Source organism: Fukomys damarensis, unplaced genomic scaffold (assembly GCF_012274545.1).
Source record: "Fukomys damarensis isolate Sample0158 unplaced genomic scaffold, DMR_v1.0_HiC HiC_scaffold_33, whole genome shotgun sequence".
Lineage (NCBI taxonomy): Eukaryota > Metazoa > Chordata > Mammalia > Rodentia > Bathyergidae > Fukomys > Fukomys damarensis.
The window spans coordinates 2,532,135-2,551,622 of NW_022900945.1; the positions used below are offsets into that span (position 1 = coordinate 2,532,135).

Below are 19,488 nucleotides of genomic sequence, written 5' to 3' on the forward strand. Positions count from 1 at the left end.
ATATATAACATAATATATAAAATATCTACTATAAGTTCACATATACATAAGTATGCACACACACACACACACACACACACACACACTAGTGCCTATATGTACTTATATATACACAAAACGTGACCATGTGTCAGGTGTCGTAAGAGGTACTGGATACCGAAATAAATATCCACCCATCCTCAAAATGCTCACAGACTAGTGCGAGGTACAGGCTGAGGGAAGTGGTTGAATAATAAAGCAGGGCAGTGTGCAAGGCTTGGTGGAGAGGGTGACACCTGAGCTGGCTATTACAGGATGCTGGGAGTTTGCCAAATGGAAAGCAGGCTGTGCCCGTGTCTCCTCTCCTTAGCCCACACGAATGCCAAAATTATCTGCAGTTCTCACTTTTTCTGCAGTGTTCTTCTGTTTAGAGCTCGAGTTCTAGAAGGAAATTATCTCACTGACAGGAAGACGGAGAGAACTGGAGGTTATCGTGTGAAATAAGCTGGACACAGAAAGACAAATGTCTCATGTTTTCTCTTCCATGTGGAAGCTCAGTCGAGAAGGAGGAGGCCGAGGAGGAGGAGGAAGATAACTGAAAGTAGAGTAAGGACTATAGCAAATGGGAAGGTGTGGAGAGGGCAGATGCCAGGGTGGATGCAGAGCGTCAGAGTGAAGCCCATTAGTTTGTAAAAATAATGTGCACTGATTGTAATAATTTTAAAAATGAATTTGATTTTTCCTCTGGCATCTAGGCAATGTGACTGCCATTCTAGAATGTCACAAAGAAGAATATACACCTTTTTATCACCAGAGGACACTTATAAGGAGCACTCGGGTCATCCGGCACCTTTGTCTCTCGTGTCTTTAGTGCCCGTGTCACATCCTGGGCACGGAGGCCTCGCCACATGGCCCTCGGGAATCTTCAGGCCAAGCCACAGCAGAGGGCATTGGCGTAGCACTGAGTTCGCATCCATCTACAAAACCCTCTGACTCAAGAATCCTTAGTCTCTGGCTTGTGTCTAATGAGAACAGGCCTTAGACCTCTTATCTCTTTCTTTCTTGGGAAGGATACATTGTAAAATTCTTAAAACGGTTGTTAGGCAGCGCGATTGTGTCATGTCAGGTGCTGTTGGTCCTGTCCTAGTATTTGTGAAGGTCTTTGGAGGATGTGGCTCTGGAGAGATCTGTTCTTATAAACTTGACTTGATTCTGGCCACATAGGGGCTCCATTTTTCACCCAAAAGCTACACCGGGGAAAAGATGAAAACATGCAGTTGGCTCTGGCAGCCAGACGGGCAGCGCTTGGCCTTGCTCCCTGAGTGCCTTGCATGCTGGCGTGGGTCATCTCGGACTCGCCCCGTGGACATCCGGGGCAGGCAGCCGACATCCTGAGGAAGCTGCCATTTCCTGGGTGAGTCATATTGCAGCACCTCCCCCGTAAGAATTTGGGTCATGTGGTCCTTATCAGACTAGAAGTGTCTCCTCATCCAGCCGCACCCCAGCGGGCAGCTGAGGAGAGTGAAGGTTGCGGTCCTGTCTTCCCGTGTCTGTCAGCCCACATCTGGCTACGCCGCTTTCTCTGTTCATCAGCACCGAGCTTCGGAATCGTGCTGTCGTGCACACTGGGATGACCTCAGAGGTCACTTGAAGTGGACACGTGTCTCCGCCTTCTCCATTCCCCGGCTTAGCTCCGTGCTCCTGTTTCCTGTCGTGGAGCTGACGCCTGAGTCTGAGCACAACCTCTACGTGTGCGCCCGTGCGTGTGCGTGCATACGTGTAATGCCATGTTGGCATGACTAGAAAGTTCCTCTCTATTCTTCGGCCTTTTCCTGGGTAGAGGAGGGGCAACAACACTGGATCAAATGCCAGGAACATTCAAAACCAGTTCATGCCCCTCAGCACTGTTTCTTTTCCCAGAAAAAAAAAATCACAGACATTCTCCTTTCCTTCCATGGTTACTGATCAAAAAAGGCAATGGATGTTTAAATTTTTAAAAATATTTATTATAGTAAGCCGCACATTGCCATGAATCTCCCTCCAACAACCCCCCTTGGAACACGCTCATCACTCGTGCCCTGTCCTGGCCGCTTCCCGCAGCAGCTCCGGACTCCTCTCTCCTGAGAACTTTTAGTTGCCCTCTCCCAGCTTCCTCCATGTCCTGAGCCCATTCAGAACATTTCCCCGACTTGGGGAAGAGCCAGAAGTCGCACTGCCGGGTCCAGCGAATCAGGTGGATGAGGACACAGTGTCGTGTTTTTCGGGGCTGGTTTTCCATCGGATGGCACTCAGCAGCAGCAGGCACCATATTTTTTATCACACCTATGAAGACACTTAGAAAAGAAGACTCCAGAGCTGCTTCAGAAAGTGGCAAGGATGATGTGATAAGTGTGTCGGAAGTAAGAGTATTTTAGAGGGGTTCATGGCAATGCGCCACATACTGTAATAACTTTTAGTTACATTTAAACATTTGTCTAATATTTTGATCACACCTCATATGGTGAGTTGGGGAAGGGAATTAAAAACTTGCTTTTAGTATCTTGCAAGATAGAAACGCCATCCAAATACTTGCACAGGAAGTTGCCACTGCTTCTGGATCATCGGCGGAACGGTGAAGGTAACAAATGCGACCCGAAATGAGAGCAGTTCCTGCAGCACCGAGCAGTGCTTGGGGGCAGCGGCGGAGCAGACGCAGTCCTCACTGCAGTGCCCCCAGGAGCGTTCAGGTGTGAGGAGGCAGAGGGGTCGCCATCCGCAGGCCCAGGAGGCGCTGGGCCGGGTCTCGGCCCCTCCATCGCAGCCCTGCTGGACACCTCCGGGATCTGGAACCCGCAAATCACAGCAGTTGACTGTTGCTGCGTTTTGCACTGCGTGTTTACACACAAGGGAACCACACGGACGGAGAGCAAGGGGCCACCAGGGGCTGGAAGGAATCGGCGGGAGACGGTTGGCGCTGTGGTGGAGAAGGGAGCCGTGGAGCTGCAGGGGTCCTGGTTGTACAACAGTGTGAACGTTTCTGGTGCCGCGGAGCTGAAACAGTTATAGTGGTGAATTTCACCAGGGCAAGAAAGAAAACAACCCGGCTCCTCGGTGTCATTTGGACTCCCCAGCCCTGTGCTGGTTACCCAGCCAGAGGTAGCAGAGTTGGTTCTAGAACCTGGGCCTCCTGATTTGTTCCTGGAGCCAAGCATGACCCGGCACAAGACTTCAGATTGATGACATTTTATAGTTACTAACCCTGAAAAGCAGACAGTGTGCTTTAAAAGGTTGTGTTTGGAGGTTTCGAACACAAAACTGACTTTGCCAGCCCATTGTGCCTTCTGGAACCTGGGGTTTGTGTGTAGGAGCGGTGCATATAAAAGACTTCATACCTGACCCTGTTCTAGGCACCCTTGCTATCCTAATCCATTTATTGCGGTGTATTATTTACTTTTATTTAAAACTTATAACCCCATTAATTGAGATGTCTGTGCCAATCCCCCTCCTGCATGCTTTACTTCATCTCACTGAAGCCTCCCCACAGTCTCAGGCACCAGGGATTACGAGAGCTCAGAGAGCAGAGATGATTTGCCTGTGGACGGTGGACAAGGAGAGACACAGGCAGGACTTGAACCCAGGACCGCTGGCCTCGTTGCATGTCACTGCCATGTCTCACTATTAATGATGTCCTCTGACTGCTGGAGCAGAGTCAAGGCGTGGATGTGGGTTGGCTCCCATTTCTCTTCTTGGGGGACTTCTAAGTTTCACCCTGAAATTCTGGCTGGAAATTTGATGCAGTTGCTGAAAGCGGAAGAAATACAGCTTTCATGTTTATGCACAATTTGCTGTTTCATTTTCTTTTATTATCCTGAGACTTACTGTAAATCATGCTCTCTCCCCGTCCTGGGGGTTCTGATTATGTTACTGGGTCCAGCTCCAAGCAAGGGCAGTAAATTACTGCCACTTTGTTTGAAAATTTTTTTAGCCACAGTACATTAGCTGCTTTTGTTTGCTTTTCCACGAGCGGTGTGCAGTTTTATTTTAGAATTTGTGTTTCTTGAATGTCTCATTTGTGAATAACGTAGCTTGCAAAATGGAGTGATTGGAGAGAAATGACTCTTCCTCAGGGAGGGGGGGGTGCTCCGTCGTCTCTGCGAGGTGTGAAGGCATTTACAGGAAGTGAGTTACGAAGCCCTTCCTTCCTCCCCGCACACCCCTTGAACTCCCTGCATTTCCTGTTTTCTCCCAATCTCCATTCTACTCCATTTCCCAAAAAGCAGTTGCTAGGGATGGCTAAGGTCAGGGAACGACCTAGAAGTGCTTCTTCTGGCCTTCTCTGGATGTTTTTGTTTATTTGAAAGATTGGTAAGTACGAAGGCCAGGGGACGTGTTTTATTGTAAGTCTCTGTTCCAAATTTCCTGGCGTCTTTAGTAATAAATAAATAAATAGGCCTTTTAAAAGGCAAAAATGAGACTAATAAGAACCAGACTCTAAAATGATTGTCAAAATGTCAAACATAGCTGCTTTTCCATGGTTCGAAAGCACTGATCTCGGCGTAGCTGCCATTCTGCCCCGGTGCCCCCTCCTGCCGGACACCCGCACACAGAGCGACTCCTAACGCTGACCGGCATGGACGTCTTTGGCATCTGTTGATAGTGAGGAGGAAGGAGGCCCTGGTCGCCCTCGCCGTGAGCTCACACTGCCACACGTCCGTTGGGCCATCCTCAAGGGATAAGAAAACAGACCCTGCGGGAGGACCCAGGCCAGCTTGAAAATTAACCGAATTCCTGAACAGTGTCAGAGTTTTTCCAGTGGCTGTGGAAAGGGTTTCAGTGCACATGAAGAGGAAGCTTAAGTTAGAGCGTCTGCATCTCATCAATAATCAAAACCGGAAGTGCGAGGACTTGGCAATGGGCTCTGTTCTGAGTACCTTCTGGGGAGCCTGCCTACCTGTGAGAAACCCAGGTGTCCGATACCTGCTCCCCTGACCTATGGTGAGAGGCCACATTTGTATGACGGAGCCTCGCCTCTCTGCTGAAAGCTGATTGGACCAGGTAGAGGGCACCTGACCAGGCAGGGCCAATCGGATTCTCTGTTCTGGAAATTCGGGTTTGGTCCTCAGAGGCAGCCGGTTAGTGCACGTGAATTGCTTGTAGGACCCTGAGATCACCGTGGGGCTCATGGGATGATCATTTACTGCATAGAGAAACCAAGAAAGTTGGCTTGCAGAGAGAGATGTAGGCAGATTCCTAGAGAGAAGCACAGATTAAAGTGGAGAGAGACCAATGCCCAGGTTCCAGTAGCTTTCCAGTTTCTCACTCCTGTTTCTGAGAAGTCTGACCAGAATCCTCTCCAGAGTACTAAGAGCAACCCATGCTCTGTTAAATTCCTCACCCTCCTCATCTGCCCCTCCTCCCCCTCTTAGGCGCCAGTGACCTCCTGTTACCTGTCATCCAAGGGTCTCACAAAGGCCATGCATGGGTCTTTCCAGCATGAGGACGGAGATGGCAAAGGAATGCACAGAGGACGTCCGTACTCATGCAGGGTCACCCTCGGAGGCTTGAGTCAGGAACAAACCTCCAGTCTCCTCTCCTGTCATTAGGCAGACGGGCAGGCTGAGGACAGCAGGAGCAAAGTGTGTGACTTGATCCCAAGCCTTCTGGTGCTCAAGTTGGCTGGGGTTTTTTCTAGCAGGCTGCCTGGAGTGCTTGCCGTCCATCCGTCCGTCCATCCACCCGGTGAATGTCACCTGGACAAGCCCCTGCTCTTGGCAGGACTGGAATACATGAGTCTGTCCTCAGTGGATCCATAGCGTCAGTTTCTTGTCACTGCATCCTGAGGTTTCCCATCGGGAGGGCATGCTGCTGACCTTGCCTCTCCATCCTCTTGGCCAGCTCACCCAGGGTCTCCAGATCTCACCACAGAGCCTCCACACCTCTCTCTGGCGCTGTTTTTCTAATACTCATGACAATCCACTCACATTCTGCGTTTCCTTAATGTTCACCTTGAAAACAGGCTATGTAGAGTCCTCACCGTCCCTTCCCAGCACAGACTCTGTCTCGAGATACAGCTCACCGAGTGTCTGCTACTCTGGAGCGCTTACTCCTTGGACGCCCGAATGGGCACCATGCACCGTTATCTCTGTTGGGTGATAAGCCAGTCCCAGTGGCTCTGCACAGCAACCGTGGACTAGTGCCGTCTCCCTTGTTCTCCCGGGAGTTGACTGGACTCAGCCAGGTGGTTCTTGCTCCAGGTCTCTCTGGTGATGGCTGTGGCTCAGGTCGTTTTGGAGACTTTGCCATTCACATGTCTGGTGATTGGGTTGAGAGGACTCACACAGCTGGGTCTGGGACAGCTGGTGCTGCTGCCAGTGTCACTTTCTCTCTCCGAGGACTCCACATGGTGGCCTCAGGGTGAGCAGCAGCCAGAGGTTCCCAGAGGGACTCAGCCCTGTCTAGCCTGGACCTTGAAGTCTCTCACATGGCATCACTCTGGTAGCATTCTGATCCTTTCTGCAGCCACAGAGGCCCCGGCCAGGTATGAGGAAAGGCGACGGGCTCCGCTGTTTGCTTGTTTTGTGGGGCTGGGACTGAAAATAGGGCCATTGGGCTCCATCGCAGCCCTCAGACCCTACCTTTTTTTTTTTTTTTTCCTCATTGAGTTTATCGGTACATTTTAGGGATACAGTACAATTACATTCATTATTGGGATCTTGTACCTTTACATGACAGGTCTTGGTTCTCATTTTTTCCCCTTGTCCCTGCCCTCCCTTCACCCACTCCTCCCCTCCCCACTTACAAATATTTTATTTCTATTTTCTCATTTTCTCCTATTTTTTCCTTTCCCTTATTCCCTTTCCCGTACTTTTCACACTTTCCCAACATCTTAAGCCCTTTTCTTCCTATTTCACATTGTCAATTATCTGATTAGGATCTCATGTACTATTATAGTTTTTCCCGCCAGAGAAACTGTTTGGTATTTATGCATGTGTGATTTATTAATTTCACTTAGGAGTATATCCTCAATATGTATCCATTTTCCTATGAATGAATCTAATTTCTCATTCTTTATGGCTGAGTAGTATTCCATTTTATAGAAAAACCACATCTTTATACAGTTTCCAACTGATGGCAAATGGGCTGTTTCTAAGCTTTATCTATTATAAACTGTGCTGCTATAAACATAGGTGCACATACATCTCTGTGATATGATTCTTTTAATTAGACCCTACCTTTGGATGGAGGGAGCTTCAAGTACTGCAGCCTGTTCTGCATCTCTGCCCTGCAGTTCTTCCTACCTCAGGGGGAGGGGAAGGAGGCGGAGACTCCCTGGCCTCAGGGAGCTTCTCTTTGTGTGGGAAGCTGAAGTTTGCAGATGGAGGGTAGTTTCACCTTCCCTGGCAGCCCCGAGCATTGCAGCCCCTGGCCTTCCCTCACCGCCCTTGCTTGCAGGGTTTGGGTAACCGCTTCAGTAGCCTAGGGGTTAGGATGTGCAGCAGGTGTGCTGGGAATTGCTTAGATCTTCTGAGGACCAGGCCGTAAGGGCATCTGGCCAAGAAAGACTGAGAGACATTTCTAGAAGTGTACACCAAGGACAGAGTGCCAAGGGGAAAAGAGGAGTGAGGCTGAGTCCTCCTCCATCGGAAAATCCTAGCATTGTGACCCCATGGGAAGCCATCAGACACACAGGGCCTGCTACTGCCTGCAGTTCTGAGGCCACACCCCCTCGAGGAGAAGCAGTGGGGACACAAATGCAGACACCAGCAAGTGCCTCTCCCTCCGAAGCCTGTCCCCGGCTCCACCCCTGCCCTGGTGGTCAACCCGGGCATCGCACAGCCTGTGCCATGGCTGCCCAGTGCTGCCAGGACAGGGTAAGGGAAAGGGGCCCTGTTTGTCTCTCCCACACACACATAAGGCACTGGGACATCGTCCTAGCGAGCTCTCACTTGACATCATGCCATCTGAAAGTGTCCTTCACTCCCTGTTATGTGTAACTGAAGCGTCAGAAATAGTGTGTTTTGATTGGTTGTGTCCACGTGCAAATGAAGGATTGAAAAGAGCACCTTCTGACTGGTCCTGTGAACGGCACCAGATTCACGTGAAGAAACAAAAAAACAGCAAGTTTCTGATGGCTCCAAACAGCACTTTCCTGACTGGCTCTGTACAGGACTGGTGGCGTCACCATGTGGCGGGTGTCCCTCTTCCTGGGAGTAACCCTGGATCCATTGCCCCGTCTTAACACAGTGGTCCAGCTGCCTCCCTCTCCTGACTCCGGCGTTGGTCAGCGTCTCGCCCACACGGGGCTCCTGCGCTCTCAGTTGTGTTTCCCATGAGATCCTCTAGTGAGTTCTTCCTTCGGGAACAGAAGGGCTTTGGAAGGACTTGGGCCAGGTCACCTCCTTTTAAAACCCCACAAGGTGCCACATGTGGCTTTCTTTAGAAACGTTTCTGACACACCGGAGTGCATTTCCCTGGGCAAGGGCCCTGATTGCCCTGGACACACCGATCTCTCCAAGTCACGATCCTCTTCCCCAGGCCAGGAGCTTTGCGCTCAGGCACCTGGCTCCATGTCGCTCTGTTGGGAACGTTCTGCACCTCTGCCCCCAGCAGGCCTCCACAGGAAAAGGTGTGGCCAGGTCCACAAAGGTTGTGGACTTCTGTATTCAACTGATACGTTGCCTCTTGCGACTGAGAAAATACTACTTGCTTTGCGGTGGGCCTCCAGATTCCTCACACTTCTGTTTTCTTGCATAAGCAGTAAATCAGATCGTCTCTGATTGTGGAGGAGTTGCATTCAAAGTTTGAGAGCAAAACTACCCGTTCACAAGAGAACATTCAGGTGACAGACTGAGCCAGTGCTGCGCCCTGCTGCCAGGGGATCCACATCTCACAGGATGGCTGGGGAGGGAGGAAGTGTTCTGTGCCTCTCACGTTCCTGAAGCTTACGTCTGGGCAAAACTGAGGCTGGAGCATCGGCCTCAGCGAGTTGGAGCACGAATATGGACAGACAGCATCCTGTTCCTCCAAGACGTGGCTTAAGAAAACAGACTCTATAGCTGCACGAATGACAGGTCAGCGGCTGAAAGGTCGCTTTTCTTTCAGAAGCCACCCTGCTCCACTTAGAGCCTTGGAATCTTGAGGATTTCTTGTGAGGCCAAGGCCACAATGGGCATGCTGGCTTTGTCCTTGGAGGCCCTGGACGACCCTACTCCTTCTCGCCCAGGGACCCATGGAAGCCAAAAGCACACCTGTGGCATCTGCAGAACACAAAGCCGCCGCGGCTCCCACGGGACAGGCCATGCTTGTGCTGGGTGTGTCCTGCTCAAGGGACTGCAACCAGAGGCGTCTGTGATGAGGCGTTCTCTTTACCTTGGCTACAGTCCCGAGCCGGCAGTGTGGGTCAGGCTTGGCTTTTGAAGGGATTGCAGGTATCAGACGCTCATTAGCAGACCGCCCTCCTGTCCAGTCCAGGTGAGGGCTGGCAGTCTGCAGGCTGCAGTGTGATGTGCAGGGTGGAAGCCTGAGCTCAAACCCCACTGAGTCCGAGTGAGGCGAGGTGATAGCTGGTGGCCTTGTGGTCTTTACTCGGCTTGGCTTTGCAGGGCTGAAGGAGCTGCAGGTGACGTCTTGAATACAGACGCCCCTGTACCTGGAGCGTCCTAGGGCGCCGGCCGTGGACTTGCTTATCCTCTGGGCAGTGAGCTGAAGTTGAGGATTCAGGGCTGTGTGTGTCTGTGTGTGTGATTGTCATCTTAAACCTAAGATGGATACTATTGTGAAGTAACGAGATCGCAAATATTTCTCCAAGACCCAGGGGCAAAGTCTCAAGGCGGGGACCTTGTGTCCAAAATTTCCTTTGGAAGAGGTTGACTAGGTAGCAAAAGGAAGTTGCTCTCCTGACAGTTGCGTATGTTCCTGCTTACAACTTCTAAATATTCCCATTCTTTTAAAATTTAAATGACATAGGTATGCATGCTAAGCATGAAGTCATAAAAGGATACCCTTATCCGAATAATCAAAATAATTGAAAACAGGTAAAACGAACTGGAAACTTCAATCACAACAGCCATCTGTTTCTGCCTGGGTTGCTATAGCAACCTGCCATAGACTGGGCCGTGGACAAACAGATACCTATTTCTCAGCATTCTGGGCTAGAAAGCTGAGGTCTGGGCCCACACTGCCAGCTTCCAGCGAGTCCCTTCCTGGTCCACTGAGGGCAGCTCCTTGTGTCCTTGGAGACTGCCCAGCCTGTGTCAGAAGGATGCTAACCCCACTGGGGACCCTCAGAACTCATTACCTCCTGTGGGGCTGTAGGCACAGCTGGGGCTGGGAGACCACCTGCTCCACCCACTGGAATTTCACCCACACCCCAGGGCCAGTCCTGCTTCCCTCCTCCTAAGAGAAGGAGAAAATTAAATAGCAAAGACCCAGAAGCCTCTAAAGCTCCAGGCCGGGGAACATGCAGATAAATCCATAGCCTGACCTTCAGTTGACCTTCAGTGACCTTTCACTGCTGAAACTTTCTCAGAGCTTCACACGAGGGCGCCAGATGTCTTGCTTGTGGTTAACACAGTGCATTCTGGGAGAGTTACCATCTGTGGTGCCTTGTGGGGACTCAGCAACCCATCAGTCATTTCTGTGGTCTTATCCAGAGGCCCGGGAGAGGCCCCGGGGCACTAGGCACATCTAAAATCAAAAGCCTGGCCTGTATTCTTTCTTCTCTCGCCCGGCCATCCCAGTGCCATTTCTCAAGTTTGCCACCTTTTCGTTTCTGCGTGCAGGAGCGCGAGCACACCTTCCCCGTTAACCTCAGTACCCGGCTGCTTTGTCTTTACCCCGGGTGCATACTTGCAGTTCTTTGCTCGCTGTGCACAGAATGGAACCCGGCTCCCAGAGGCATTGCATGCCTATCACTCACACACCCCACTGGGGGTGGGATTTCACCATTCGGATTTCAGAGGGCCCCAGACCGTCACCTTGGCTGAAACACCCACAACACCTGTGACCTTGCTGCAGTTGCCCAGGATCCTATAGATTCCAGTGCTCTTGCCGGAAAATCAGGATTTAAGGTAAAGATTGGGACTTCCTTGGTGTGAGAGGGAGATGTCATCTGGGTGGATTCGGGCCAGTTATCAGTGGCAGATGTTAATGGCAATAAGGCTGAGCATCGTGACACACACCCATAATGTCAGCTACTGGGGAAGAGGGTGGGGGAGGCTGAGGCAGGAGGATCCAGAGTTCGAACACTTTGAGCAACAAGGGGAAATTCTGTCTCAAAATAGAGCAAACCAAAAGAAGACAGTGGGGCGACAAAGAGCAGGTAGTAAAGGAACACGTGGGGTTGGAGGCTCCAGAAGGAGCTGTGATACAGTCGAGTCCCACTGCTGAAAGCTCTGGAAGCCTCACTGTCTTCATAGAACAAAACTGCACTGCAGGGCTCTGGTTGAGGATGTCTGACGCACGCTGCTCCACACTGTCCCTTTTCCTCCCACCTCCGTTACTTACAACTGGGAGCAAAGAGGTCTAAACGTGGGAGTCGGTTGTTCGTATTCGGTAGAGCTCTTAACTGCCTGAGAGGGAAAAGTGTTTCCCGAGCTTTTAGGAATCCGTCTTCCTGCAGTGGGTGCAGCCTCTTGGGAGTGGAGTTTCCTGCTCACAGGCTCCCGGGGCATCCTGGGGGTGGCTGTCCTCAGCTCTCCAGTCAGCTGTGGTTGGTAGGGGCCCTGCAGAGCCTCCGCTGTGTGTGCAGAGCCTCTGGTCATCTGGCCCATGCCGTGGAAGGCTGGGACACCAGGGTCTTCTCCCTGGCACCTCACACGTGTCCTCTCTCCCCCACGTTTTTATTGGTGCACCTGGGCTGTATAGACAGGTGGATTTGCAGAAGACACGGCGTATTCCAGTCACCCCCCAGTGCCTGCCAAGCCCACCCTCTCCCCTAGCGTCACGTGTTTTGAGGGTTCACAGTGCACAGTGTGTTTTGATCACATGCACAGCCCCTCTTGCCTGCCGCTACACCACTGGGCTTGGCCAGGTGTGTGTCTGTCTCCTCGTGCCTTCCTGTCTCTGGCAGGGATTGTTCAGATCCTGGAGCGTCCAGCCCAGAGCCGGGGCCGGAGCTGTGCTCCTGCTGCTCTGTCTCGTGAGTCCCGTGGCCTTGGTCAGTCCGGCTCCTTCCCAGGGATGCCGAGTGCTATCCTGGGAGCGCCCCCAGGGTTTATGAGGAATGGACTCCTTCCGGCACTCACAGGAAGACAGGCAAGAGTCAGTGCTTGGCAAGTGGCAGCCTGGTGACCTGGGCCCAGTGAGCTGCTGATGGCCCAGGAGAATCACCAGGGCATCTGAGAAGCACTGGCAGCTGGATTCCACCCTGGACCAAGGAGTTACCTCTCTAAAGCTAGAGCCCATGTGTCGGATGTTTTTCCTTGTGGAACGTTTGATCTTGTTTATCCCCACAGCGTCTCACAGATGCGAACAAATATCTGCCCCATTTTACAGTTGAGCACACTGAGGCTTGGAAAGGTTAAGTGGCAGCAAGGAGGTGGCGAGGCTGGGCTACACGTGTGTCACTGTGTCCTCGTCCACTGTCACAAGCAGTGCCGTGGGCCCCTGGGAGCCCAGGTCCAGCCAACAGGGTCCCTGGGGGTCCCGGGCTCCCCCAGCCTCTGCCTGCAGACTCTGGAATCAGGTGACGCTGTGCTTGGTCAGAAGTTCCCTGCTGTTTCTGCTGACTTTTATTAAACACAGCTTGTGGCTCCGGTTCAAGAATGTGCAAGCTGATTTAGATTACGCTTTGCATTGAGTTTATTAAGATAAAAATTTCCCTGAGATAGTCCCAAGTATTTCTGGAGAGGCCTGGGCAAAGTGGATGCAGGTTGATGGTGAATACAGTGTTCCCTCCGGGTCCAGTGCTATGACCTAAGTGCCTGGCAGCCTCCGGAGGAGCTGGGCTGCGCCCACCTTCCCGCTCTGCTGCCCACCCCCCTCTCTCCAGCCTGGTGCTTGCTGGGCCCCTCCCCACCAGCCCGGTCGCCATGGCGAAGGCCTGGGAAACATCTCCTGTCTCAGTTTCTCTCACCTGCCAAGATGGGACCATAACTCTTGGCCCTGCCTCCCTCCCTGAGGAGAGATGAGAGTGGACTTGGAAAATTAAGTAATGTTGGGAGGGATTTGTGGGCTCATGGATGCGGCATCTTGTCAAGTGGGTGGGTAATAAATGAGGTGACTCCCAGGCTAATTTGCCTGAGACCCTCTGGAGCCCTGTATTTACTTGATCACCGGCATCTATTAAATGCCTACGAAGTCCACAACAGCGCAGGGTGTGCCGGAGGAACACAAGAAAGAGAGAGGGAGGAGCCTGAGACAGGTCCCAGGGAGCTCATCAGCGGACTTCGTTCTTTTTCTGCAGTTCACGTTCAGCTTGGTTAAGGCTCAGGACAGGAGAGGCCTGGGCTGTGCTTAAGTAGCCGCTTCTCGATGACAATGCCCAGCTACCAAGTGCCTCCTGACGATTTCCTCGTCCTGGGGCCAGCAGGTGTGCTCGCCCACTGGAGACTCCTAGGGGGCAAGGACATTGTATTCCGTGACTTGAGGGGATCGTACCGTTTCTGGTGTCTGAAGGCCTGGGTCTGAGTCTGGCTGTGTGACAACCTCGAGCGCATCCCAGCCCCTTGTGTCTGTCACACAGGACTGTGCTAAGGCTTAGAAGGTCAGTGTGAGATGCTCAGCAGGAGCCTGGCACCTTGGAAATGTTCACAGGAGAGCAAAACCCATTCACTGTGATCATGGGTTTCTAGGGTAGCTCGGAGATGGTAGCTCTGAAAAGACATTAATGCTTCACTTCCCTGCATTATAAAGAGTGAATATTTTATTGGACCCCACACTGCTGTCCGGGCCCGACAGTCCCTGGGGCTCGCCATAGCCCTACTGCTAGGTGGAAGTAACCACTCTGCCCCCAAGCTGGGCACACCCAGTGCTCTGGGACTGGACTGGAAGGCAGAGTGCAGGAGGCCACAGAGGACAGTGACAGGGAGAGCCCTGGCTTGGAATCCATGCCCTGCCTTTGCCTTTTATCTGGGACTCTGGCCACCCGAGCCTCAGTTTACCCATCCTCCCTGTGCAAAAGCAACGGTGCTGGGACTGGAGTGCGAATGGAGACAGTGACGCTGTCGGCTTCGTCCCCGGTGCTTAGGATGTTCTCAGAAGCAGCAGAGAGCTCCACCTCTGCCCGGGTGTGTCTCGCTGTGCCTGCTGGAGGACAGCCTGTGCCCAGCCCGAGACACGGCACAGCTGTCCCTGCTGCTTGAGCCACAGGCTCCTCAGGGACTGATGCGTCGTCCCTGAAGTAGAGCCTGAAGGACGAGGTGGGGTTCGATTTTCGGAACTGGACCCAGTGAGCTCGCTGTCTCTGGAACGGATGGCATCAGATGCCAGTTGTATAATTTGAACTTTCAAGCAAACATGAGAATTCTGGAAAATCTTTGGCCGTCCATCACCAGGACCTTGGCGGGGTCTCGGTCCTCTCGGATGAGGTTGGTGGTAGTGTTCACAAGTGTGGCTTTTGATACAACATCATTAAATGTGTCCACGTGAGGACGTTATATATAACTCAGCAGTCTGATCTAATAATGACCAACACGTTCTGTTGTGAAACCATGTGTGAGTCAAAGATCCATGAAGAGTTCAAGATAAATCAGCCCTTTTAATATAACAAGCTGTGCAAATTCATTTATTTTGCTTCAAACTTCACATTACCACTTTTTGTTTTGTTTTTTGAGACAGAGTCTCAGGCTATATAGACCAAGGTCTAGAACTCGAGATCCTCCTGCTCAGCCTCCTGAGTGCTGGGATTATTAGCGTGTGCCACCATGCCTGGCTCACATGGCAATTTCAGAAAGTAGCACTTGATGACTTTTGGTGTAGGATCAAAGAACAACACCCTAAGTGTTGATTCATCTGATAGGCCATTGAAAATGCCCTTCTGGAAACATGGGAAACCATCTCCACAGGTCAGGTACTAAGCCAGGAGAACAGTAAGCAAAGGGTGCATTTGCAGTAACATAGAATGATGCCCTCCTCTCACTATTGTGTGCATGTGGAAGACAGTTGTTTCTCATTAAAATATTTATGTTAAGTAATGGTTGTTATTTTGCTTTGAAATATTACTGTATTTTTAAATATTATTGTATTTCTAACAATATTTATAAATTTTCTTTTTGGGTTCTCAGTACTGTAAATAGCACACAGATGTCCTGAGTCCTAAAAGCTAGAGAACTCCTGTCCTGGAACATGGCACTCGGGAACCAAAATACTTTGTTTGGATTAGACTTTTGCCTCCTGTTGTGTAAGCGTGGACGCTTTCTCGCCCCTCTCACGTGTGGAGTTCACAGGGACACCTGGCCGTGTGGTGTCAGCTGTTGTCACCGGCACCACATTGTCACCATTGGGGTCGCTGCCAGGAGGTGCAGCTTGCTGCAGGACACAGAGCTGTGAGGAGTCGGGGTGTGGGGTTATTTTTTCTGAAGCCAGGTCCCACCCGCCTCCCGCTCACCAGTGTGTGGCACTGTGTGAGCGCGTCTGAAGGCGTGGTGAAGAGGAGAGGTGCTCAGGCATTGAATCAAAGCACCGGGAGGGTCCCGGTGGCCGTTCCCGCATGGGCTGCAGTGCCCTCGCCGGCCCCACCCAGCGGCTCCTGTGTCTGCCGCCCACATTCCGTGGCTCCTGTGTGGGGCCCGCGCTGCCCCAGGAGGCACAGACCCAAGGCCAGCGGTGAGTCAGGAACTCAGAGCTGGGGGCAGGTGCCAGCCAGCTGCAGGACCGTCCCCAGCCCGTGATGGACTTCCTTCTTCTGCGTGGTGCCTCTGCCCCGTGAGAGCAAGTGTCCAGGAGAGGAGTGGCCACACTCAGCCTGGGGGCACTGACTGAGCTGGCCCCTGGGTACCTCCGGAAGCTTCCGGAAGCTTCTCCCTGGCTCTGGAATGGGGGCGGGCCCTGCCTGGGGCCTGTGTGGCGTTTTTGTCCATTTTATTCCAGTCCCTTCGTGTCATTCAGGCAAAATGCTGGGCTGATGGAGCTGGTCCTCCCAGAGCGCCCAAGATACAGCTGCCGTGGCTACCACAGCCCAGGCTCCGCTCTCCGGGAGGAGCTGTGTCAAAGCCCTGTCTGTGGCCAGGCTCCTTCGTGCAGCACTCAGGGAGATCTGGAAGCAGATGCCCACTGCCCTCGTGTGCAGTTCTGACAGGTGTTACAGAGCCAGAGAGGGGGGCCGGCGAGGCACCGGCCTCCAGGAGCAGCCCGAGTGCCTGCTCCAACCTGGGCCACACTCGCATCCATGAGGCACCCAGCCCTGCCAGGGCCAGGGAAAGCTCACCAGGGTGAGAGATTCCCCTGCCCGGCCCTCCTGGGCTACGCCTCCTCCCTACAGGGCTGGGGTGGTTCATTCCGACGTGGAAGGAGTGTGCCAGTCTGCAGCGGCCGATGTGCTGGCCGGGGCCTTGTTGGACTTGTGTTGATGCCTGGCTCGGCCTGGACCTGAAGGCCCTGAGGCCCTTTGACTGCTCACTCTGGGACCAGGCAGGTGTTGAGGACCCAGAGGAAACAGTGTGGCTCCTACTCCCCGCCTGTTAGCAACAGGAGGAGGCGACCAGGAAGCCATGCATCCGCCAAAGCACAGTGCAGGGTGTTGTTACAGAGAGACGGCAGCAGCACTGATCCACACCGTCCCTGCTGTTCCATCACACACAGGCCCTGGGGCTTCACCGGTGCCACCGGCTTTAGTTTTGATCTTCCTGTAACAGTTTTGCCAGGTGGAAAACCTTGTTTATTATCCCCATTTTTCAGCCGGTTAAATTGAGGTACAGAGGGGTTAAATATCTTGCCCAGGTTCACAGAGGTCATTGGGGAAGACCTGAGGTCCAAACCCAGCTGATCAAAGTCCAGGCCCAGCCAGCACGGGAGCCACCAGTGTGCTGCTGGGGGCCGTGAGCTGCGGCTCCTGATTCCCCTCCATGGGGCGTGTGCAAGTGACCCACAGGGACGGTGCTGTGGGGTGGAGAGTTGCCCATGGTTCCAGAGGGCCAGGTGCTAACTGGCTGCCTCCCTGCCTCGCGAGCACATCTTAGGGGTGCGCATGCGTCTATCCATGTCCCTCAGGCTGCATGCGGGTGAGAGGACATTGCCAAGCCTGGCGTGGACTTGCAACTGTGATGAAAGAGCCGTGGAGCTGCAGGAGGGAGAGCCCTCACGCCTGGCCTCCCCCAGCACAGGCGCCACGCCCCAGACTTCCATGACACCTGCCTCAGTGTTCTTGTGGAACATGATCGATCCTTTAGTTTTAGCTTTTGAGAATGCCTCTAACAGGCATTTTGGTCATTAAATTATCCAGTTAAAACAGCTCCAGAACAGTTTATTTTCCAATAAACTTTCATTAAATTCAACAAATACACTGTCTTCTCTGTCCAGCACAGTAGCCACTAGCCAGTCCCCAGCTGCTCCAGCTGAACCTCGTGAGCTCAGTTCAGCCCCAGGGTGAGGTGGGTCCCGATCCATGCAGTTCCGACCCCTTCCGTCCCTGGGACCGCTGTGCCAGGCTGGGCCGGAGGCTGTGGGTTGAGAGCCAGAGGGAGCACAGCTGCAGATCCAGCAGCGGCGCACTTTGGGGCGAGGGAAGAGCACAGAGCGCCGGGAAGACAGGAGGGACCGTGTGGGTGGGAGTGGCAGACAGTATCAAACGGCTCCATGACTACAGCAGCGGCGCATGTTTTCTTTTTTGTATTGAGCTTAATTTTAAACATGCAGATTATTTTCTCTGACTGGATTCTATGACTACTATTTAATGATTTTTAACACTACTTATTCAAGAATAAGGCGAAGGAAAATGGATTTCATTACGGAAGTGTTTAATACAGCAGATCTCAGAAGCAAAGTAGGAAACATAAAAACAGTTCCACTTATGTGAGATTCTGAAATTTGCAAACTGAGCCATGAAGAGGGAAATCAGGACAGTAGATGCTTGCGGGAAGGGTGGGAGGCAGCACCAGGGAGCAGGCCGGTATCCAGGGAAGTCGGAGGCTTTCTGTCCTGTTAGTCGTGGAGTGCAGGCGTGTTTCTGAGCTCCTGGGCAGTGAGGGTCTGTAGGCTGACGTATGTCAGTCAGTCTCGGGTTAAAGTTACAGCTGCTCTCCTTGGTAGAGCGCAGGCACACTGATGGGCAGATGGCGCAGGGTGGAGACCGGGAAGTGAGGGTGACGTCACAGGCTCCGCTGCCGTGAGTGACGTCACGGAGCCGCCCCACCTGCCACTTCGTCCATGGGGCCCCGGTCATCACCGGCACCCGCCCTGGCCTCGCGCCTCGTGAACATGCAGGCATTTCTCCTGCTTCTCCCTGATTTTGACTCTTTCCATCTCATCAAAGTGTACACACAGGAAGGGTCTTGGAGAAGGTTAAAGATGTTGTTACTCTGGGTTGGAAAGATTTGAGGTGAATTTTGACCTTTTTTCCTCTTCTTTATTGTGCTGTTATTTGCACCAAGAAGCATGGGTTATTTTGGGGAACCTGGAGGCTGGAATGTCCTGGGGGGCTGGGGTGCCAGTGCCTCACCCGCCTCCTTCCCCTCCTGCCGCAGATTCCTACCTGACCCTCAATGAGCCCATGAACAACATCACCACGTCGCTGGGGCAGACGGCGGAGCTGCACTGCAAGGTCTCGGGGAGTCCGCCTCCCTCCATCCGCTGGTTCAAGAACGATGCCCCTGTTGTGCAAGAGCCGCGAAGGGTCTCCTTCCGGGCAACCAGCTACGGCTCTCGGCTGCGGATCCGGAACCTGGACACCACCGACACCGGCTACTTCCAGTGCGTGGCTACCAATGGCAAGAAGGTGGTTTCTACCACCGGAGTCCTGTTCGTCAAGTTTGGTAAGCAGGAGGACCAGAGTCCTGGGGCCAGGGCGGAAGGAATGGGGGCTTTGGGAAAGTGCACAAGGTGCCTGTGCTCCACACGAGTAAGTGTGGCCACTGTGCACAAGAGTACGCCATGGCCTGCAGTCGGTGGTCACGTGCAGGGACAGAGCAGGGTCCAGGGCTGGCCATCCCGCTGGCCCGACTCCAGTCGCCGTGCCCCAAGCAGTCCGAGTGCCCCCTCTGCCAGCAGCCCTGGGACAGGAAGCCCCACTCCCTGCTGACGGCTCCCATCCGAGCCAAAGACCACACTCTGGTGACTCGGGCTCACCTTTGCGACCCGTGCATTCTCACTGCTGTGGGTCACAGAGGCAGTGGAGAGAATCCGGAACAAGACAGTAGATCCCAGAAAAGTAAATTTCGCCTCTGGGTGGCTGAGAACTTGAGCTTGTGGTGGTCCGGGTTGCACCCAGCTCCCACACTGACAGTTTCTATTACTTCTCTTTCATCCCTTCAGGGCCCCCTCCTACGGCAAGTCCAGGATCTTCGTAAGTACTTTGAGTCTCCTCCCGCCGCCCTCAGCATTTCCCTGCAGGTTTCCGGGGCTCAGGCGGAGTTGTCCTGTGCTTGGCCCAAGCGC

The 19,488-nt window shown here is 52.9% G+C and overlaps 1 protein-coding gene across 8 annotated transcripts in view; it reads left to right on the top strand.

Moving 5' to 3' along the window:
- Ror1 (receptor tyrosine kinase like orphan receptor 1) overlaps positions 1-19,488 on the top strand; it is a 291,697-nt gene that overhangs the window by 178,477 nt on the left and 93,732 nt on the right. For 5 of the 8 annotated variants that reach the window (XM_010605068.2, XM_010605069.2, XM_010605070.2 and 2 more), the window contains 2 exons: positions 18,579-18,866; positions 19,366-19,396. In XM_010605068.2, coding sequence (XP_010603370.1) covers positions 18,579-18,866; positions 19,366-19,396 — 319 coding nt within the window. Of the gene's footprint in view, positions 1-10,976; positions 11,028-17,856; positions 17,879-18,286; positions 18,434-18,578; positions 18,867-19,365; positions 19,397-19,488 lie in introns of those variants that run through there. The other 3 variants (XM_010605074.2, XM_010605075.2, XM_010605073.2) reach the window with 3 other exon arrangements.